The sequence below is a fragment of the Ailuropoda melanoleuca genome, chromosome 13 (genome assembly GCF_002007445.2).
Source record: "Ailuropoda melanoleuca isolate Jingjing chromosome 13, ASM200744v2, whole genome shotgun sequence".
NCBI lineage: Eukaryota > Metazoa > Chordata > Mammalia > Carnivora > Ursidae > Ailuropoda > Ailuropoda melanoleuca.
Genome location: NC_048230.1, coordinates 13614096 through 13638547, shown reverse-complemented (window position 1 = coordinate 13638547; position 24452 = coordinate 13614096). Strand labels below are relative to the sequence as shown.

The window sequence follows — 24452 nt, the reverse complement described above, 5'->3', positions numbered from 1 at the left end:
ACCGTCTAATATCACTCAGGCACAAAAATGCAAAAATTCTAAACTAAAATCTTACTTAATCCAATACAATAACGCATTAAAAAGACAATACACAAACCAAACCAGGGTTTTTATCCCAGAAGTACAAAGTTGTTAAAATATTAAAAAAAAAAAAAAAAGTTAATGGAACGTCTATGTAGCTCAGTCGGTTAAATGTCTGCCTTTGGCTCAGGTCATGACCCCAGGATCCTGGGATGGAGACCGGCATCAGGCTTCTTGCAAAGAGGGGATCCTGCTTCACCCTCTGCCTGCCACTCCCCCCTCCCTGTGCACACTCGTTCTGAGAAATAAATAAAATCTTTAAAAAAAAAGTTAATCCATTCAAAGAATGAAAACAGAAAACCATGTGATAATCTCAATAGAGGCAGAAAAAGAATTTTACAAACTCCAACATCCATTCTTAATAAAAATTCTCATCAAATAGGAAAAGAATTCCAAACCCTGATAAAGAATATCTACAATAGGGGCGCCTGGGTGGCTCAGCTGGTTGATCATCCAACTCTTGATCTCAGCTCAGGTCTCAGGTTTGAGCCCCACACTGGGCTCCAAGCTGGGCATGGAGCCTGCTTTAAAAAAAAATAAAAGAAAAAAGAAGAAGAATATCTACAATAAATCCACTGCTAACATCATACTTAAATCAACATTATACTAGAAGTTGTGGTCAGTAAAACCTGACAGGGACTTAAATAAAAAGCAGATCAAAAAGAAAACTCTCTGTATTCAGATAACATGACTCTGCAGGCAATCCCAGGAATCTACAAGATAGCTACTAGAACTAATATATTTAGCAAGATTGAAGGATATAAGATCAATATTCAAAATCAATTACATAAACACAAGAAATCAGAAATTAAAAATTTTTAAAACACCGTTTACTATAGCATCAAGAATTCTGAAATACTGAATAAATCTGACATAAAATGGGAAAAACTTGTATCCAGAAAACTACAAAACACTACTGAAATTATAAAACACCTAAATAAATGGAATCTTCACGAACAAAGACTCAGTATTAAGATGTTACATCTTCCTAAAATGATTTATAGATCCAATGCAATTTCAATCAAAACCCCAAAACTCTTTGGTACAAATTAACAAGATGATTCTAAAATTTGTACAGAAATGCAAAGAACCTGGAATAGCCAAAGCAACTCTAAAAAAAAAAGAAGAGCAAAGCTGGAAAACTAACATTACCTGTTTTATTATAAAGCTATGGTAATGAAAACAGTGTAGTACTGTCATTAAAAATAAATAAATCAATGGAACAGAATAGAGTCCAGAAATAGACCAATGTATATATGGACAACTAATTTTTTAAAAAGATGCAAAGACAATTCACTGAAGAAAGGCTGGTCTTCAAAAGGGCTGGAAAAAATGGACGACCATATACAAAAAATAAAAAAACTACCTTGAATCTATACCTCACATTAAAAGTAAATAAATAATTCAAAAAAGACTATAAACCTAAATATAAAATCTAAAACTACAAGTTTTCTACAAGAAAACACAGGAAAATATTTTATGATCTTGGCTAGGTAAAAATTTCTTAGCTCTGACACCAAAAGAACAAATTGATAATTTATACTTCACTAAGATCAGAACAGACACCTCAACAAAGAAAATATACAGATGGCAAATTAAGTTCAAGAAAGGATGCTTCACATCATTAGTTGTGAGACACATGCAAACTAAAGCCATAATAAAATACTATCACACTCCTATGAAACTAGTTAAAATTCAAAAGATTGAGTATATTACGTGTTGGCAATGATGTGGAGGAACTGGTACTCTCACAGACTACTGAGGGAAATATAAAATGGTACGATCACTTCAGAAAATAGTTGGCAGGCACTATAAAGTTAATCATACACCTACCAATTAACCAAGCCATTCTAGCTAGGTGTACCTAAGAGAAAAGGAAATAATGTCCATATATAAATTTGCACATGAACGTTCATTACAACTTTATTTGTAATAGCCAAAACAGGAAGCAACCCAAATGACCATAAACAGTTGAACAGAAAAACAAAATGTGGCATATGCAATACAATGTATACACACACACACACAGAAGGGGCACCTGGCTGGCTCAGTCAAAGGAGCATGGGACTCTTGATCTTGGGGTCTTGAGTTTGAGCCCCACACTGAGTATAAAGATTACTTACATAAATAAATATTAAAAAACAACAACAACAAAGGAATACTACCCGCAATTAAAAAGGAAAGAACAATTGATATATGAACGAATTGCAAAATAATTTTGCTGACTGAAAGAAGTCAAACATAAAATAAGGGCATAATATATATGATTCCAATTATAAACAACTTCAGAAAATGCAAATATACCTATGATAGAAAGCAGGCAAGGGGGTTGCCGGGGGAGGAATTGTGGGGAAAAGCAGGAGGAGTATTTATAAAGAAGCCACAAAGAAATTTTGGGAGATAATGAATACGTTCACTACCTTGACTATGGTGACAGTTTTACAGGTATATACTTTATCAAAATTTATCGTTACACACTTTAAATACATGCCAATTATTGTCAATTATTCTTCAATAAATCTGTTAAAAAAAAAGAGCACACAGATCCCCAGATCCCTGCACCTATACCACCATAGATGGTTTAAATTTGTCCCAACACTCCAGCAGAAAGGTGCTAGTTTATTCTCTGGAAGCGAAAAAACAGTCTCTGGACTAGGGGAACATGCACAATTAAAAATGAGAATATTAGAAATATAAAGAATCTTTAAGTAAATATTCACATACTGAATTATATTAAGCTGTCAGTCAAGTGTAAAGACTGAATAAAAATACTTTCAGACATGCAGTCTTGAAAATTTATTCAGGGGCACCTGGGTGGCTCCATTGGTGAAGCATCTGACTCTTGATTTCAGCTCAGGTCATGATCGCAGGACTGAAACCGAGCCCTGAGTCAGGCTCCACCCTGGGCATGGAGCCTCCTTAGGATTCTCTCTCCCTCTGCCCCCCACCTCTGCCCTTCTCTTGCTGTCTCTCTCTCTCTCTCAGAAGAAAAAAAGAAAAGAAAAATTTACTCTGAAAAATTTTCAGGAAAACTAAAGGAGGATATGTGATACCAAAACAAAAAGAGAGAGGAAACCATGGAAATCAGGAAACATGGAATTTGACCCAAGAAATAAGTAAAAAGGGGCACCTGTATGGCTCAGCCAGTTAAACATTTGCCTTTGCCTAAGGTCATGATCTCAGAGTCCTGGGATTGGTCTCGTGTTGAGTTGAGCTCCCTACTCAGTGGGGAGTCTGCTTTTCCCTCTTCCTCTGACCCTCCCCCAACTTGTACACACTCTAATAAATAAATAAAATCTTTAAAAAAAAAAGTAAATGGAAAGAAGTAAATGGAATCCCAAGGATGATAATTAAAAGAATAATCTGAGGAAAGAGCTATGTATTAGGCAAAGAGAGAAATTCAAGAATTCCAAAACCAAAAATAAGACAGATTAATATGTCAAATATTATGTAACACTATACACTTTATTCGTTCCCTATGTACTTCATCCCCACCTACCCCATTCTTCTTCTGCTTTGTTTTTTTTCTTGTTTTAAGATTATATTTATTTATTTATTTTTGTCAGAGAGAGAGCACAAGCAGGGGAAGGGGCAGGCAGTGGGATAAGCAGGCTCCCCGCTGAGCAGGGAGCCCAACACGGGGCTCGATCCCAGGACCCTGAGATCATTACCTGAGCCGAAGGCAGACACTTAACCAATTGAGTCACCCAGGCATCCCTCCACCTACCCCATTCTATAAGGGCAGACGTTATTGCCATTTTGTCCACTGCTATGTTCTGAACATATAAAAAAAATGCCAGTTATATATTTGGTACTTAATAAAAACTTCCTTAACAAATAAAAATGTTAATTTTACCATAGGAATCACTACACAATTGGCAACACTCTATCTCAAAGTCACGACTTAAGTCACAATGTTAGAAGATTTTTATCTTTTATAGATTCACAGATTTCTATGGGCTATTCCCCATAAAAAATAATTACATTCTTACAAAACAGAATATATCTCATTAATTTTATCTTGTTCCCAAACATGATGAAGAAAACATGAAAAGAATCAGCTGATTCCTATTTCATAAAAATTTCTAATATAGCACATAGCTCTCCCAATCGTCTGGTCTTACATAATTCTGTCCAAAAAAATAATCTTTTTAAAGCCTGTGGATAGGCTTGATTTCATTACATTTATTATTTCATCACCTGGTGTTCTACCTCCTGAAGTAAGGATTCCAAGAGCTCCGTTTCTTGTGTTAGAGATGTCTTCTGACCTATTTAAAAACACAAAACACCAACACTCAGGCTCGTTACTGGTTAAGAATGAAATTAACTTTCATTGAACATAGTCAATAACAAGGAATCAATTTCAACTAAACAGAACTTCACTACAGCTACCCTAAAAAATTTTCCAGAGCTTTAAAAGGTTCAATCTAATATTGCAGTAGCTTTGACAAGGGGATTTCAGAATCAACACTAACTACAATTTTAGACAAATTCCAATTCAGGTCTATTAAATTCATCTAGGAATACACAATGGAAATATATTCTATAAGGAAATTAATGCTATTATTTCTTCCAAAGAAATATAAATATCTAAAAAAGTACATTTCTTACTCAATCAACTCTTCTGAAGTAACACTTCCCCAGAATTTAACCGTGGCTTGAAAAGAGGAATACAGTAAGTTGGCCAGATGTTACATTACATGTCAGCAAAAGGTATGTTCTTTAAACATAAGAATCTGTTTAGAAAGAGAGAGAGAGAGAGAGAGAGAAAAAGAAAAAAAGAAAGAAAAAGAAAGAAAAGCCCACACAAAAATAGTCTCAAGAAGCCGGAAAAACACAGAAAAAGGGAATTATTATTACAGAATTACTATAGAGAAGGAAGAAACTGCGTTACATGTTGGGGGGAAAAAAAAAGATGATGACAAGGCAGGCATGCCTGCCAAATCAGGCCATTTTCTTTGTAAATCACTAAAGAGCTAGAAGCATACATACCCATGAGATTAGCAGAAGTTATATCAATTATGTGGAATGTTATTTGATACAGAGGAACATTTAATAGGTGAAACTTTTTTGAAAGCTATCTTTTCCTAGCCTCTAACAACTCACCAAATTTTACTCTTTCAAGATTGAAACTCAAGGAGGCTCAAAGCCCTACATTATTCCAACAGCGTAGGAAAACACTCACCCATTAGCGTTATGAGCTTATTCTTCAACTGTGTGTCTAACCGTGCAATCATCATCTCCACTGCATTCCTGATTTCCCGAACACGCTCATCTTTGGCATTTCGAACAGCTTCTACATTTCTTTCCTAGAAGATAAACAGGTTAAAGATAAACAGGTTAAAAAAAAAAAAAATTGAAGAGTTTTTAAAACAGAAGCAAACAGACATTAGCGTAATCACTGCAATTATTCTTAAAGTCAGTTGATTTCCTCTTTAAAAGTTGCAACCCAATAATACTTTTTAATTGTTTATATGTCACAGGAAACTCACTGCTTTAAAAAACTGTGCACAAAAACGAATCAGGAACAAAATCCTTAAATGTAAACAAAGCATAATAAAGTACATGCTCTTTTAACAGTGAAAGATATGTAATTAAAAAATATTGGTTAGGTACCATATACAAAACACATCCTCAAAGCCCCAGTCATATCTGTCAGAAAACCACTACTCAAAAATAAAAGAGTATACCGATGCCAGGTTCACATCATACGAAACCCTAAAACAAATGAAAAATTTCAAAACCCATATCTACTCTAGTTTACAAAGTTTTAAATTTTTTTCAGAAGAAAAAAAACCCCAAGATTTTCAAAGATTGCACAGTACACTGCAGATTTCATAAAGCATACCACCAAAAATAGAAAGCAATCTTTTCTATACTTATTATAAATACAAGCAGTGAGAATTTCAATGTTAGAACACTCTCCCTAAAGACCAAATTATGTTGCCAAGAGAAAATAATAGGAAAAAAGGTAATTAGGTGAAGTCCAAAAAGAAGCCATTCAACTTGTTTATATTCCAAAATTACTCTGTAGGTAGCATACATGCAACTCAGAAACATTACTTTTTGTATAAGAAATGTTATAAAACAAAGGTTTGAGTCTTGACTCCTGAAAGGGTAAAATTAAGACATCTTAAGTTAGGGATGGTCCTCAAACCTCACTAGTTACAACTATCATTCTGGCAACTTTAAACAAAATATATTCCAAAAGTATATTCAGTACCTAAATGTTTGAAACTTGTCACATCTCCCCATATAAATAATATTACAAATGGCAAACACCTCACCAAAGCTGTTTGACCCATAAAGTATCTGAAGAGGAGGGTATTAAATATCACTCTTTCAATTCTGTAGGGCTCTAATTCAAAACATCAGAAATAGTTCATTCACTGGTAGCAAAAACAGTCCCAAAAGCTGAGGGTCCAAAGAATGAATGACTTAATGACTTTATAAAAGTCAATATTGACGATTACTAACTCTCTATCAAACAGCCTTATTTAACACATTCATTTTCTATTTCTGCATAAGAAAAGGCATTTCTCTGCCTCCAAATGTGGAACAGGCCAGGGGTGTGGATACAAATTTTCAGCTAGTTTGAAGTTGGTGAAACTGACTATAAATATATTTTACCAGATTTTCAAATCTTGATTTCAATGTAATTGATTTATATTATAAAAAGAATATACATTACATAGGCTAGACTACACAATGGATAATGATCTTTCAGTAAGCAGTCTTACCACTTCTTGAACTAAGCTGATCAGTTCCATGAGACGCCGACGAAGTTTGGCCACCTCTTCGTTCACTTTAGTAACATGCTGCTCATAAATTTCTGCCAAAGGTTTAAAGGTGTGTCCACCATGCTATTTAAATTAATAAGAATAGTTTTAGAACATTTTCTTTTACCTCAACCATTTATACTTCTTTATTAACACTCCATGGATGCTAATAAACTGGTAAATATTTTCAAATGAATTTCTTTTGGCTGTCTTTACTTTGTTAAAATCAACAAGAGCTTTCCTAAAATCACTTGGCCCATATAGGAAATCCTTAAAGAGTGCAGATTAAGAACTTTAGCAAAAACATTTACACTTATCTAGAACTCTGTACTCATTAGAAAGAACCAAAATCTTTAACCAGGGCTTAAGCCATCTGACACAACTTTATTTGCCACTCTCTTCTTGGTCAGCACTAGCCTTTTTCATGTTCTCAAAGTTCTTTTCACTAGGCCTTTGCAAAATTAACTCTTTCTTGGGTGCATGGGTGGCTCAGTTGGTTGAGCATCCAACTCTTGATTTCAGTTCGGGTCATGATCTTGGGGTCATGAGATCAAAACCCGCATTGGGCTCTGGCTCAGTATGGGGTCTGCTTGGTATTCTCTCTCCCTCTCCCACTCGTGCTCTCTCTCTAAAATGAACAAATAAATCTGGAAGAAAGGAAGGGAGGGAGAGAGGGAGGGAGGGAGGGACAAACTGTTAACAGGGAAGTTCTTACTAGAACTGTCTTGTTCAACCAAAGCACCCAACCATGATCTCTAAGATAAAAAAGATATAGATTTTTGCATATCCATTTAAATATGGAAAAGAATGTTTCCATTACTTCTTACTAAATCCATTTAAGCACTAAATTGTTTAATGTTCCCATTACTTCTTACTAAACCCATTTAAGCACTAAATTGTAAGAATTCAGTTTTTTCTACTCATCACCTTAGTTTTCACATCTTAACAGAAAACTCTCTACTCTACTTGGTTGAGCTCTACTCAATCAAGCTGCCTGTCATTCTCTCCCTAAAATATGCTGAAGCCCAAAGAATGATCAATTTTTTTTTTTTTAAGCAGGCTCCACACCCAGCAAGGAGCCCAACTCAGGGCCTGAGCTGAGATGGATGCTTAACCGACTGAGCTACCAGGCACCCAAGAATGATTAATTCTTACTGCTAACAGATACGTCTAGTTGTCTAGCAACCTCTGCTCCCTCTGTAACTAATTCTTCCCACTAAGAACCTATTGTGTTTATTTTCAAGCTTATTTACATTAATCGTACCTATAAGTATACAATTAAGTATTAATTAAACAAAAGATAAAACTGTGAAATAAAAAGCTGTTTCCAGGAAAACTAACTTGGATGTTTTAGACTTGATAAAAGGTACGATGCCTTAAAAAACTTTTGAATTAGAATGGAAAAAGGAAAAAAAACAACCATAAGGATCCAGATGTTTGCATTCATATTGTTTCACAAATATTTAAAGTTGTTGTTCCATTTTAAAGAAACCCAAACTGGAAATTGCGGCCAGGACATCAGATCAATTGGCCTTTAATCAAAGATAAGACTTTGATTCTACAACAAAAGATTTGCAAATGAATATACATTTTATATGTTTTCAATTAGAGTAATATATTTATGTACAGGTGCACATTCCACATCAACATCTCCCACAAAGGAAGGCTGTTGTATGATACCTTCTGCTATAAATCAGATGCATTTAAATTTCATTCTATAAGCAGAGTAAAATATTATTTTCTATCTAAATCAAACAAGTATTTCTAGCTAAAAGTAATACGCTAAATTTTTTCTGCTCACCATTCCTCCCCAAAGTGCACACTGATGGCAGATACACTTCTTACAAGTCCAGCAAAATACACTAAGTTTTTCATGGTGATTTTCACATCTATATATCATGAAAAGAAAATATAGTTTAAATTAAATAAATTAAAATTATAACATAATTACCTCAACAAATTCCTAAGTTTGGGAAATAGGTCAGTCAATTTTAAACGATTATATCTCAGGAAACAATATAAAATGCATTCTATGCTTCTATAAATTAAGCTAAAAAAATCACATGTGGACACAAAATTTTTTTAAGTATTGTTTTCGTTAATTTATAAAGACTTTACAATCGTGAAAAATGCAGACTAATCTCTAAATAAAATATAAATATAACATCATTTTCTAGCATCACTATAGATAAGTTCTTTCTTACTACATTTTGAGCAAATCACATGAGCCTATACCTACACGAACATGTGGGCATATACAAAAAATTTGCCCAACATGTGGTCAATGCTAACAATAATCAAGACACATGCAATTGTATAATGTAATACCATATCCTCATAAGAAGTGAACAACTCAATTTTAAAAAACGAGGTTCCCCTTAAAATGGATATCCACATGTAAAACATGAATTTGGACCTGGTTACAAACCGAACTGCATCCCTCCAAATTCCTATGTTGAAGCCCTAATGTAAATGTATTTGGAGATAAGGTCTTTAAGGAGATAATGAAGGTTAAATGAGGTCATAAGGGTGGTACCCTAACCCAACAAAAGTGGTCTGCCCAAGAAGAGAAAGGTACCAGAAGTGTGCACACACAGAGAAAAGGCCCTTTGAGGACACAACAAGGAACAGCCCTAATACAAGTCAAAGAGAAAGGCCTCACCAGAAACCAACCCTCATAAAACCTTGACCTTAAACTTCCATTCTCAAAACCATGAAAAAAATAGATTTGTTATGTAAGCCACCCAGTCTGTGGTATTGCTATAACAGCCCTAGCAGACAAACACCTTTAGCTTTTATCACATGCAAAATATAACTCAAAGTAGGTCAAAGACCTAATCAAAGATAAGACTTTGATCCTACAACAAAAGATTTGCAAATCAATATCATTTTATATGTTTTCATATGATGTAATTCTTAGAAGAAAACACAGGAGAAAAGCTTTATGATATTAGATTCAAAATTATTTCTTAACCAAAAGCACATGCAACACAGACAAAAATAAATAAACTACAACAAAATTTAAAACTGGGGGTGCCTGGATGGCGCATCAGTTAAGCATCCAACTCTTGGTTTCAGCTCAGGTCGTGATCTCATGTTGGGCTCTGAGCTCAGTGGGGCGTCTGCATGAGGTTCCCTCTCCCTTTCCCTCTGCCCTTCTCACTTGTGTGCTCCCTCTCTAAAACACATAAATAAATCTTTAAAAAAATTAAAACTTCTGTACATCAAAGGACACAATAAAGTGAAAAGGGCAGTCTATGGAGTAAGACACTGTATCTGCAAATCATATATCTGATAAGGAGTTAATATCCAAAATATATAAAGAACTCCCACAACTCAACAACAGAAAAACAACCAAAAAAAACTCCCAAAAACCCGATTAAAATATGGGAGAAGGACTTAACACTTTTCTCTAAAGATGTACAAATAACCAATAAGCATTATGAAAAATGTTCAACATCCAAATCATCAGATAAATGCAAATCAAAACCACAAGATATTTCCTCATACCCATTAGAATGGCTACCATCAAAAAAATTAAACAAGTTTTGGCAAAAATGTGGAGAAATTGGAATCCTATACACTGCTGGTGGGAATATAACATGGTGCAGCTGTCATAGAAAACAGTATGGAAGTTCTTCAAAATATTTAAAACAGAATTCCATATAATCCAGCAGTATCACTGCCAGGTATATATCCAAAAAAGGGGTGCCTGGCTGGCTCAGCCAGTAGAGTGTGCAACTCTTTTTTTTTTCTTTTTTTTAAAGATTTTATTTGACAGAGAGAGTGAGAGAGCAGAAGCAGGGGGAACAGCAGAGGGAGAGGGAGAAGCAGGCTCCCTACCGAGCAGGGAGCCCAACGAAGGGGCTCGATCCCAGGACCCCGGGATCATGACCTGAGCCAAAGGCAGACACTTAACCATCTTAGCCACCCAGGCGCCCCAGAGTGTGCAACTCTTGATCTTGAGCTCCACATTGTGGTGTAGAGATTACTTAAAAATCTGAAAATCTTAAAAAAAAAAAAAAAAAAAAAAAAAGGAAGAAAAGAAAAAATTGAAGGCAAGGGCTAGGAAAGATCATAGCAGTATCGTTCAAACAGCCCAAAAGTGGAAGCAATCCAAATGTCCATCAATGGATGAATGGATAAACAAAATGTGATACATATACATGATGGATTATTAATCAGCCTTAAAAAAGGAATGAAATTCTGATATAAACTACATTATGTAAAGTCAAGGAAGACAGTAGCAAAAAAACAAAATTGTATGATTTTACTTACATGAGTAATCCAGAGTAGTCAAACTCATAGAAACAGAAAGTGAAATGGTGGTTGCCAGGGTTGGTGGAAGGAGAAATGGGGAATTATTATTTAATGGGTAGAGAGTTTCAGATTTGCAAGATGAAAAAGTTCTGGGGACTAGTATACAATGTAAATATATTTAACACTGCTGAACTGTAAGCTTAAAAACAGTTAAGAAGTAAATTTTAGGGGCTCCTGGGTGGCTCAGTCAGTTAAGGGTCTGCCTTCGGCTCAAGTCATGATCTCAGGGTCCTGGGATGGGGCCCAGCATCGGGCTCCCTGCTCGATGGGGAGTCTGCTTCTCTCTCTCTCCCTCTCTCTCTCTCTCTCTCCCTCTGTGCTCTCTCAAATAAACAAATAAAACTCTTAAAAAAGAAAAAAAAAAGGAGACACACTGTTGCATTTCTTAAAAAGCTTCTCACTAGGGGAACTTAGGTGACTCGGTTGGGTGTCCAACTCTTCATTTCAGCTCAGGTCATGATCTCAGGGTTGTGAGACTGCACTGTGTTAGGCTCCTTGCTCAGCGGGGAGTCTGCTTTTCTCCTTCTCCCTCTCCCTATGCCCCTCCCCCTGTGTGCTCTAATAAATAAATCTTTGGGGGAAAAAAAAAAAGCTTCTCACTAATGAAGTACACTGAGCTTAAATACCACAGGTCTACATTTTATATTTCTCATTTGTAAGTAATCTGAATACCAAAAGGAAATTATTAAAGTATAAAAAAACAGCATATTAGATACTACCTAGAAGCTCATTTAGCCTGATTTTCACACTACCAAATTTAGAACACAGCTTTTATAATATAAGAAATTTATCAGAACAATTCGTTATCAATGGCCTATATACACCTTCAGCAAATCGAGGGAAGACGGGCCAGCAGGCATCTAGCAGTTCCACTCCTTTTATGAGAAGTTCTCATAAAAGAAGCCAATCAAGAGTCAGAAGGGTCTTTCAAAATAGTGATACCCACACCATGCCGGAAGAAAAATACTTAAGTGTTGTTCACCTATAAAATGAAAAAGAAACTTTGAATAGTGTCATTAAAATAACATAGGGTAGGGGCATCTGGGTGGCTCAACTGGTTGAGCGCCTGCCTTTGGCTCAGGTCATGATCCTGGGGTCTTGGGATTGAGCCTGGTATCCAGCTCCCTGCTCAGCAGGAAGCCTGCTTCTCCCTCTCCCACTCCCCCGGCTTGTGCTGTCAGATAAATAAATAAAATCTTTTTTAAAAAATAAAATAACATAACATGTGGCAACATCTATCAAATACTTGAACAAAGAAACTGAAGGCATACTTGTCCTTTTCATTTTCTTCATGTTTGGTGAGACTGCAGAGTTGGAGAGTATCAAGCTGCTGTGTTACTTCTTCTGCCCACCGACAGTTTACTAGTTCTCGTAGCTGGAGTGGAGCACTGGAAAAAAAAATATGTACATATATTCTGATTCAGGAATTTGAGACTGTTCTTTAACATAAACACATCCCAAAGGTAATCATGTGAGATGATGAGTGTTTTAATTAAATCAACAGAGGGAATCTTTTCACAATGTATACATACATGTCAAATCACCACGTTGTACACTTTAAATATCTTACAATTTTATTTGCCGACTATACCTGAAAATATTAAAAACACAATCACCATATAATCCAGCAATACCATATCTGGGTATATATCCAAAAAAATTAAAGGCAGGTCTAGAAAAGATGTCACCCATGATCATAGCAATATTCACAATAAGCTCAAAAGTGGAAGCAATCCAAATGTCCATCAACTGATGAATGGATAAACAAAATGTGATACATGTACATGACGGCGTATTAATCAGCCTTTTAAGAAGGAATGAAACTCTGACATATGCTACAACATGCATAAACCTTGAGGACATTATACAGGGTGAACGAGAGGATAGTCACAAAAAAAGAAATTATCAAATAAACACATTCCTCAAAACAGAGCTAACAATCATATTCATACCATATTACTATTAAAGTAATAGCAGACTCAATGAAAAGTATGGTTTGTAACTTATTTTTACCTTAATAGTTATTTACAAAAAAAAAAAATTCAGATTACAGATTGAATTCTCAATTCCTCAGTCTCAATTATACTGTCCAAAATGATAGCCACCAGACACATGTGACTATTTAAAATTCAAATTAATTAAATAAGAATAAAATTTCATAAAGTCACACTAGACAAATTTCAAGTGCTCAATTGCCACAGGTACCTAGAATTGGACAGCAAAGCTATAGAACATTTCCATCATTACAGAAAGTTCTATTTGATAGTGCTGGTTTTCTTAAAAGTTAATATGAAAAAGTAAACAATACATGATGAAAATGGGCAATCAAATGAGGTGAAGAGGTAGATAGTATAAGAAAAAAGAAATACAAGTAGGTAAATGTTTCAAAAGATGCTCAGTATCAATCATTTTTTAAAAAAGCATATTCAAAACAAAATGCCTTTTTCATTTAATGGAATGACAAAAAAGACTAATAATAATCAGTATTGGCAAGACTGAGAAAAAGGCAATTTTGTATCTATTATTGGGAATGTAAAACAGTAAAAACCTTTCTTTCAATGTAATCTTGCATCATTATATGAAAAAAACCAAAAGTAGAAACCATCTGTCTCTGAATGTAAGCATAAATAAATCAACATACCGTCAAAGTGGATTATTATGCACACTTCTTTAAAAATGACACATATGTACGTATCATCAAGGAAAGTCCCGCATATTTTACATGAAAAAAACCTCCAAAATAGTATTATTATCATTTGTGTTTTAAGAAAAAAATGTATATGTATACATATCAGTATACTCCTAGAAAAATGTCTAGAAAAATAGATACAAAATCTAATCATTTCTTTTGAAAGTGTTATTTAATGAAAAGATCAGGCAGGGAGTATCAGAAATAGAAGACTTTTTATTTTATTTATCTGTATTAATTAGAAAACTTCAATATCAGGGACAGCTCAGTGGGTTAAGCATCCGACTCTTGATTTCAGCTCAGGTCAGGATCTCAGGGGCTCACACTGGGTGTGGAGCCTGCTTAAGATTCTTTCTCCCTCTACCCTCCCCCCCCCAGCTCATGCAGGTTCATGCTCTCAAATAAATCTTTAAAAAAAAAAAATTCTCTCTCCCTCTCCCTTTACTCCTCCCCCCCTAAAAAAATAGAAAACTTTTAAATTTTAATTATAAAAATTTGTTACACAATGCTTCTCTAAAAGAAGGTAAACAATGTATTCCATTCTACATAATTCTGAGTCAGATAAATTAGTTTGCATTTCTTTATCTAGACAGATTGCTTATTTTCTTTTCAACTATATTCACAAAGAGAAGAATTGTGGTAGGATGCAGAACAACTCTAATCCCATCACCTTACTATTTTCCAAATTCACAAATAATCATAGCGAAGCACTTACCGGCAATGAGGACACTGAGCTCTCTGCTCTGTCAGCCAGCGCTAAGGAGGCAAAAAATTAGATTTTGATTACAGAAACATCATTACTTTAATTTGTACATACTGAATACTTACATACCAAATTTAATGAGTTTAACTCTCTAGTGCCTGTATTAATTATAAAGGTACTTATAGAAATAGCAAGCAATCAATCTACTATCTCCTCATTATCATCACGACGGGGACAAATTTTCAAAGGGACAGAACTCATTCCAAAATAGTTAAGAAGCTACTTTCTCATAGAAAAGAAAGTGATCCTAAGACAATCTGGATTCCACAAGGAAGTTGCAGATAATCTTCACAAAAACAATGATACAGTAACCACCACTCTAAAAATAAACCAGGGGCGCCTGGGTGGCATAGCGGTTAAGCGTTTGCCTTCAGCTCAGGGCGTGATCCTGGCGTTATGGGATCGAGCCCCACATCAGGCTCCTCCGCTGTGAGCCTGCTTCTTCCTCTCCCACTCCCCCTGCTTGTGTTCCCTCTCTCGCTGGCTGTCTCTGTCTCTGTCAAATAAATTTTAAAAAATCTTTAAAAAAAAAAATAAAAAAATAAAAATAAACCAGTGATGATTTACTTCTAACTAACCTCTCATAAAATCCCTGAGAAAGTCTAAGATGATATTAAATTCCTTTCTGAAAAGTAAACTAATTTTGAAGAATATATAATATTGATATATAAATTAGACCTAAAATACAAATAAGCAATACAAAATTTAATGTCTTAAAAGAGTTCTATAGTTCAGTAATATCTGCATAATTTGGTTTCTTCAGTTATAAAAAGCTTTTATAAGAGAACAATATCTCTACTAAGCTTCAAATTTTAATTTAATCATTTTAATTGTTACTGGATAGGGAACAGTTTTATATCATACACAAAGGAGATACTAAAATTTTCTGAATACCTTTCCAAAAATAATATCTTCCTGGTTAAATATTAAATGTGTTACTGACTAGTAAATGTTTCAAGGTAAGTATCTATAATCCCATACCTATATACTTGCCATGGCTGTTATTTCTATTTATCCCTTTCTACTTCTATAAAAGAACATAAGCTTTCAAAGTTCAATAATTAACTCAGAAATGAAACTCCCAAGGAAACCTTAAAGGATTATAAAAGATAAAACATAGGGGCGCCTGGGTAACGCAGTCGTTAAGCGTCTGCCTTCGGCTCAGGGCGTGATCCCCGCGTTCCAGGATCGAGTCCCACATCAGACTCCTCCACTGGGAGCCTGCTTCTTCCTCTCCCACTCCCCTGCTGTGTTCCCTCTCTCGCTGGCTGTCTCTCTGTCACATAAATAAATAAAATCCTTAAAAAAAAAAAAAGATAAAACATAATAAAGAAAAGGGTACTTCATATCAAAGAATATATAAAGCTGGAAGAAAAAGGAAATAGATACAAAAGGATTTCTCTGTTCTTAATAACCTTGAAGATCATTTCTTTGGTCCCTCAGCAAACATAAGATTTGGATCAGGTTTCATCCTCTCAAACAATGCTCTGCTAAATCTCATAGTACCCTTCTAGTGTCATTTTCTACCTCAATCTAGGGGACCTTAACAAGGTTAAGCCTTTAAGTATATTTCCTCTCTGCGCCCAGGATATTCTTCAACACCTCTCTTCAACTATATTATTCCTACTCATCCTTTAGATTTCAGTTTATACATTACTTCCTCCAGAAAGCTTGCCCTGATGCTCTACAGATTACCATAGCAACCTGTACTTCTCCCTTCACTATGCTTATAACACTTTATTACACTGACTTATTTGTTGGGTCTCCTATGCCCTACTATACTATAAGCTCTATAAAAGTTGGGACTGGGACATCTGGGTGGCTCAGTCGGTTAAGCATCCAACTCTTGATTTCAGCCCAGGTCATGATCTCAGGGATGTGAGATGGAGCCCCATGTCAGGCTCTGCGCTCAGTGTGGTGTCTGCTTGAGATTCTCCCCCCTCCCTCCCTCTTCTGCCCCTTCCCCACCCCCACCACTGGTATGTGTGAGCCCTCTAAAATAAATAAAATCTTAAAAAAAAAAAAAAAGGTTGGGAGTGACAGGGAGTGAACAGTCCATATTTTTATTTTTTATTGGGGGGAGAGAGTGTTTCTTTTAGTAACCAGAATCATGCCGTATGCATCGTTCTCTGACGTGTTTGTTGGAGATGAATTAGTGTCACTATTTGGGTTGCTTCATTCTGCTCTTATACTTATGCCCACTTGAGCATAGGAGCTGGAATTTGAGAGGAAGAGAATCAGTTTGAGTCCTTGTTCTGAGGTGAAGGCGTGTTGGATTTGCATTAAGTAGGTGGCAGGCAGTGCATGCTGACTCAGGCAGAAGGGCAGTTGGACTGTGGATTTGGGACCCACAGGCCGATGGCATCATGTGTGATAGGAATGTGGCTGGTTTTGCTCCTGGTCATGAATTCATTTAACTTTTTTCTGGGGAACTCTACTTTTCCTTCTATTCTGAAAGAAAGCCCTATTGGATAGAGTATTCTTGGCTGCAGATTTTTTCCTTTTAGCATTTTGAATATATCATGCAGCTCCCTTCTGGCCTACAAAGTTTCTGCTGAAAAATCCACTGATATAGCCTTACGGGGTTTCCCTTATGTAACTGCTTTCCTTTCTCTTGCTGCTTTTAAAATTCTCTCTTCATCACTACTTTTGGCCATCTTATTGACTTTGTGCCTTGATGCAGAACTCTTCGGATTGGTTCTGTTGGGGGTTCTCTGTGCCTCCTGGATCTGGATTTCTCTGTCCTTCCCCAGATTCAGGAAGTCTTCAGTCATTATTTCTTCAAATAAATCTTTTGCCTCCTTTTCTCTCTCTTTATGTGATCCCTATCATGTGACTGTTACGCTTGACAATGTTGCTGAGTTCCCTGGGTCTATTCTCATTTTGTGTATATTTTTCCCCTTCTCCCCTTGCTCAGCTTGATTACTTTCCATTACTCTGTTCTCCAGGTTGCTGATCCATTCTTTCACTTCCTCTTGCTTGCTATTTATTCCAGTTGGTCTATTTTTAATTTCATTTAGTGAGTTCTTTATCTCTAATTGGTTCTTTCCTAAGTTTCCTATCTCTTTGTGGAAGGTCTCATGGAGGTCCTCCACTCCTTTGTCAATTCTAGCGAGTATCTTTATGAGCGATATTTTAAATTCACTCTCACACATATTACTTATTCCATTTGGTTTAGGTCTCTTGCTATGACTTTGTTCTTTCATTTGAGACATATTCCTCTGTCTCCTCATTTTGTCTATTACTGTGTCCATTTCTATGTGTTAGAAAAGTCAGCTATGTCTCCCACACTTAAAAGCAGTGGTTTTATGAAGAGGCACTGTAGTGCCCCACAGTGCAATGTCTCCTCTTCACCAGAAAATGGTGCTTCAAGGGTGTCTCATATATGTGTTGCTACAGGGGTGTCCTACTGTTGTGGCCGAGCTGTGTTTGCCTTCAGTCCAGCCTACAATGGCTCTCCGCCTTTTGTGGGCAGAGTCTGGTGCCTGTGGTGTTAGTGGGCCAGTCTGGGGCTGCCTTGGGCTTGAGTTGAGTAAGACCAGGTGTTTGCCAGAGATGAAGTAGCATCAAACTGCAGGGCACTTTCCCTGTGTTGTCCCCTGACAAGCTTTTATTGGGGGGGGGGGGAGCTGCAGTCAGACCAAGTGCCTCCCCAGCCCACTGCTGGGGTTGCAGTCAGACTGGTATGTGGTTATCTTCCCCTCTCCCTGAAGCAGGACTCACTTTGGAGTGGTGCTGGCCCTTGACTGGGCTGCTTGCACACAGCTAGGCTTGTGGCACTGCTCTGATGGGATCTTGCCAAGAGCTAATCAAAGGGGATGGATCCTCTTTGCTGAGGCCTCTTGTGTACATCCAGCTGTGGGAGAGTCTGTTCTGCAAATCCTCAGATCACCCTGTGGGTTATTTATGCCAATGTGGGTGTTGTCTAGGTGGCCAGCTATAAAAGGTGAGCCCAGGATCCTCCTATTCAGCCATATTCCCAGCAGCCTCTGCACTAATTTTTAAATATGCCTCTCCATTCCAGTCAAACCAGGCTTATTGCTGCACTATATACCACTCTTGGCATATTTCTGTATTTCCTAATATGTCCTTCCCTCCATGTGCTGTCCCATGGGAATGTCCACTAATTATGTCCACAAAACTTTCCTACCTATCCCAGGTTAGTGATCTTTCCCATCTCTGAATACTTGTGGCATTTTTACCCTATACTCCATAATCTAACTTAATCACAAAACAAATATGGTAATTTTAATACTTTGGGAAAACCAGTATTTCTCCCAAACCAAAACCAAAGGTAAGAACCAGTGATACAATATTAATGTACAAGGATTACTGAAGAAAATATTATAGTATAGCAATGCCCCATATTCAATTTAAGAATTTCTCTCCTTAAAATGGAAGAATCACAAGCTTTAGACAATATTCAGAACTGAGCCTGACTCCCAGCTCTGGCACTTAACGGCTACATGACACCAGACATGTGACTGACCTCAAGTTTACTCACACGCAACAAGAGAATCAACATACCTACTCTGCAAAATTGTGCTAGGGAAATTCTCAACAATAGCCTAGCAAACTGAATTCAACAGTATATTAAAAAAACTAGATAGCAGAGGCGCCTGGGTGGCACAGCGGTTAAACGTCTGCCTTCGGCTCAGGGCGTGATCCCGGCGTTATGGGATCGAGCCCCACATCAGGCTCCTCCACTAGGAGCCTGCTTCTTCCTCTCCCACTCCCCCTGCTTGTGTTCCCTCTCTCGCTGGCTGTCTCTATCTCTGTCAAATAAATAAATAAAATCTTAAAAAAAAAAAAAAAAAAACACCTAGATAGCATGACCAAGTAGGAGTTACTCCTGGAATGCAAGGATAGTTCAACATACAAAAAAATCATTCAACAGAATACATCACATTAATAAAATGAAGGAATAAACCCCTATGATCATCTCAATTGATACAGAAAAGGCCTCTAACAAAATCCGATATCCTTTCATGACAAAAACACTCAAGAAAAAGGAATAGAAGAGAATTTCCTCAACTTGATAAAGTCCATATATAAAAAATCCAGAGTGAATATCATACTCAATGGTCAAACAATAAAAAATTTTTCCTTAAGATCAGGAAAAAGACAAGGATGCCCATTTTCACCATTTCTTTCCAACACAATACTGGAAATTTCACCAAGTGCAATTAAGAAATAAAAAGCATCCCAACTAGAAAAGTAAAATTATTTGTTTGCAATGACATAATCTTGTCAGTAGAAAACCACAAGAGAACTGTTAAAGCTAATAAGCAAATTCACCAAAGTTGTAGAACACAAAATCAACACATTTAAAAAAACCACTTACATTTCTCTAAGCTAGCAATGAAGAATTCAAAGAGGAAATTAAAAAAACACATCCACGGGGCGGCTGGGTGGCACAGAGGTTAGGCGTCTGCCTTCAGCTCAGGGCGTGATCCTGGCGTTGTGGGATCGAACCCCACATCAGGCTCTTCCACTATGAGCCTGCTTCTTCCTTTCCCACTCCCCCTGCTTGTGTTCCCTCTCTCACTGGCTGTCTCTATCTCTGTCAAATAAATAAATAAAATCTTTAAAAAAAGAAAAAGAAAACACATCCACAAAAAAAAGGTAAAATACCTAGGTATAAATCTAACCAAGGAGTTGGAAGATTTATACATGGAAAACTACAAACACCACCGAAAGAAATGAAAGAAGTCCTAAATAAATGGAAAGACATCCTACGTTCATGCATTGGAAGATTTAATATTGTTAAAATGACAATGCCACCCAAAGCAATCTACAGAATCAACATAATTCCTATCAAAATCCCAATGATGCTTTTTACAGAAGTAGAAAAACCCACTCTAAAATTCAAATGGAATCTTAAGGTACTCCCAAATAGCCAAAACTATCCTGAAAACGATCATGTACACCTAAAACTTCATTTCAATCATATCTCAATTAAAATATATATATATATAACTCATATTTCCTGATTTGAAAATTTACTACAAAGCTACAGTAATCAAAATAGTAGGTTACTGGGGTGGCTGGATGGCTCAGTGAGTTAGGTGTCTCACTCTTGATTTCAGACTGGGTCATGATTTCGGGGTCATGAGATCAAACCCCACAACAGGCTCTGTGCTCAGCACAGAATCTCTGTCTGAGATTCTGTGTCTCCCTCTCCCTCTAACCCTCACCCTACTCACTCACACGCTCTCTCTCAAATAAAAATAAATAATTCTTTAAAAAAAGTGTTCATAGCAGTTTTCTGTATAAATGCCAAAAACCAGAAGCAACCCCTATGTCCATCAGCAAGTGAATGGATAAACAAATTATGGCATATGCATACAATAGGCTGCTACTACTCAGCAATAAAAAGGAATACTATTGATACACACAACAAAGACAGATCTCTAAATAATTTTGTTGAGTGAAAAAATCCAGGCACATGAGAGAACATACTGTAAGATTCCATTCATGTAAAGTCAAAAAAATGGGACACCTGGGTGGCTCAGTCTGTTAAGTCTCTGCCTTCAGCCCTGGCATGATCCCAGGGTCCTGGGACAGAGTCCTGCATCAGGCTCCTTGCTCACCAGGAAGCCTGCTTCTCCCTCTGCCTGCCGCTCCCCCTACCTGTGCTCGCTGACTCTCTGACAAATAAAATCTTAAAAGAAAAAGTCTAAAAAATGCAAGCTTACCTACAGTGACAGAAAACAGTGGTTTTCTGGGAATAAGAGAAGTAGAGGGAGGGATTATCAAGAGGTTCAAAGAAACTACTGGGGATTACAGACAGTATGTTCACCACCTTGATTGTAGTGATGGTTTCTCAAGTACATATATTTGCCAAAATTTACCAAACTGTACACTTTAAATATGTGCAGTTTATTATGTCACTTTTACTGAATTTTTTAAAACTGCAAAGTTAAAAAGAAAGTCAATAATTATAGGCGATCATAAAATGCTACCAAAGCTGAAAATCAAGAAGGGGTCAGAATAAACAAACCACTGGATAAGAAATATGGGGGCAAAAAAATGGGAGAAAATACAAAAATAAGAACAGGTAATGAAAGAGACTCAGGGCACCTGGGTGGCTCAGTTAGTTAAGCATCTGCCTTTGGCCCAGGTCATGATCCCAGGGTCCTGGGATCAAGTCCCACATTGGGCTCCCAGCTCAGCAGGGAGTCTGCTTCACCTCCCTGCTCCTGCTCTCTCTCAGATAACTAAATAAAATCGGAGGGGAGGGGAGGGGAGGGGAGGGAAAGGGAAAGGGAAAGGGAAAGGGAAAGGGAAAGGGAAAGGGAAAGGGAAAGGGAAAGGGAAAGGGAATCAAATCAATTGAGAGTAACTGGAAGGATGAAGGAGACCTAGCCTGAAAATATAGCCAATGTTCCCACCTTTTGGTCTATGTGTATGGAAGTACTAGAGAGTCATGGGTAGAGGACTGGCCTGGGAGTGAGTCCCGGGTCTTGGTATGTCACCAACTCCCACGTGACTTCGGACAAGTCTATTCATGGGTCTAGAAACAATGACACAAGTATCTGGTCTGTCATGGATGAATTTCCATGGTCAAAAGAACAGAGATGGCATGGAAGAGAGAGAAAAGAAAGGCATATAATAAACAATATTACAATTTGGTTGTGTGGAGTGTCCAGGTCTCAAGGACTTTGCTCCTGTAATTACCCACCGTCTCTCCAGCATCATTAATTATTCTCTCTCTACTCATTCAGTCACAATGAGATATAAACCTAGACCCAGTGCCTTTTTTTCCCCTTTATTACAAAATTCTGAGAATTTTTATACTTGCTGTCTCATTTGCCTCCCACTCCCTACCATCAAGCTTTTGTCCTAATTGTTCCATTGAAACTACTCATCAAGATTATCAATGACCTACACATTCTCAAATACAATGGTCAATTCCCACGCTAGAACCGTAAGATACAGTTAACCTACTCCTCTTTGAGACAGGTTTTTCACTTGAATTCTGTGATGCTTCAGTTATGACTCCTTGTTATCCATTGCTGAATCCTCCTCCTCCTGACCTCTAAATGTTGAGTGACCCAGAGTTCAGACCTAAAAATTCTTTTCCCCAGGAGGTAATCAATCTGGTGATCTCATCAGGTGCCTAAATACTATCTATATGTTAATAATTATCTCTAAATCCCCTTCCTCAACTCCAGATTCATATTTCCAACTGCCAACATCTCCAGTTAGATGTATAATAAACCACCCCCCCCAAATAAATCAAACCTGACATATTTAAAAACAAAACTTAGAGGCACCTGGGTGGCTCAGCTGGTTTAGCATCTGCCTTTGGTTCAGTTCATGATCCCAGGGTCCTGGGATCAAGCCCCAAGTCCGGCTCCCTGCTCAGTAGATATTCTGCTTCTCCCTCTCCCTCTGCCCCTCCCCTCTGCTTGTGCACTCCTGCATTCTCTCTCAAATAAAATCTTAAAAAATAAAAATAAAAACTTGTACATCTATAGCCTATCCAATCTGTCTCCCCCAAATTTCTTCTATCTCAGAATAACAGAAAACCATTAATTCATCCAAATGCTGTATAAAACTTTCCTCGTATCCCATCTTTAAGCAAATACTTTGGCTCTACCTTCAAAACTTATCCAGAATTGCCCTATTTTTCACCACCACCACTGTTACCATTCTAGTCTAAATCACCATTCACCCTTCACTAATAAAGCACATACCAACTGGTCTCCTCACTTCCTCTCCCACCTGCCTGCAGTCCACTTTCTACACCACAGCCAAAGTGATGCTTTTTAAACATTAATCACTTCGTATCATTCAAAAGCTTTCAATGGCTACCGTCACAGTTAAAATAAAATCCAAGGCCGTTACCAAGGCTCCAAGTTACATCTCCAAACTCATCTCCTTTCCCTCTTCCTCTGTTCACTCTGCTCTAGCCAACTGGCTTCTCTTTGCTATTTCTCTCAGGGCCTTTGCCTCTTCTGACTTCTCTGTCTGGGACTTTTCTTCCCCTAGATATTCACATCATTCCCACATTTCATTCTGGTCTCTGCTCAAATGTGATCTCCTCAGAGACCTTCCCAGACCATTCTATCTAAAATAACTAACAACCTGCCTGTATCCTCCTCAAAGTCCCCACTCTATACCTTATTCAGTTTCATTTTTCTTCACAGCACTTACTGGTATCTAACATATGTCTATTTACCTTTTTGTCTATAAACCAACTACTGAATAAGTCAACTCCCTGGGAAGTCAATGCTTAACTCCAAGTAGGGATGTAATTAATATTTATTGAATGAACAAATACATGAATCATACATTCAGGAACCAAGAAAGCTTTAGAAAGAAAGATTAGAACCAGGTTATCCAAGTGATCTGAATAAAGCTAATATTCTAAGGGATTAAGGTAATGAATCTGAGGCTTCTGAGAAGGAAAAAAAAAACAATGACATTACTGGAAAACATCAATATGGCAGCAGGATATAAAATGAACCAGAGATAGAAAAGACTCTAGATTAAAAGGTAACTATAATTATCTAAGCACGAGATAATAAATGTCTGTATTTCTCTACTGGGACGGTAATAATAGAAATTGATAGGTACTGGGACACCTGGGTGGCTCAATCAGTTAAGCGTCTGCCTTTGGCTAAGGTCATGATCCCGGAGCCCTGGGATCGAGCCCTGTATCAGGCTCCCTGCTCAGCCAGGAGTCGGCTTCTCCCTCTGCCCCTCCCCCTGCTCGTGCTCTCTCACTCACTCTCTCTCAAATAAAACCTTAAAAAAAAAAAAAAAAAAAGGATAGGTAGGACAGATATAAGTGACAGCAGGAGATAACAAC

The 24452-nt window shown here is 37.1% G+C and overlaps 1 protein-coding gene across 16 annotated transcripts in view; it reads right to left on the bottom strand.

The window, feature by feature from the left end:
* TRIM37 (tripartite motif containing 37) overlaps positions 1–24452 on the bottom strand; it is a 196066-nt gene that overhangs the window by 131385 nt on the left and 40229 nt on the right. For all 16 annotated transcript variants that reach the window (XR_004619770.1, XM_034641097.1, XM_034641098.1 and 13 more), the window contains 6 exons: positions 14585–14625; positions 12452–12568; positions 8662–8749; positions 6822–6944; positions 5267–5390; positions 4282–4349 (listed from right to left, as the gene is read on the bottom strand). Coding sequence is in view for 15 of the 16 variants with exons in the window: in XM_034641097.1 (XP_034496988.1) it covers positions 4282–4349; positions 5267–5390; positions 6822–6944; positions 8662–8749; positions 12452–12568; positions 14585–14625 (561 nt within the window). In the remaining variant the exon portion in view is untranslated. The remainder of the gene's footprint in view (positions 1–4281; positions 4350–5266; positions 5391–6821; positions 6945–8661; positions 8750–12451; positions 12569–14584; positions 14626–24452) is intronic.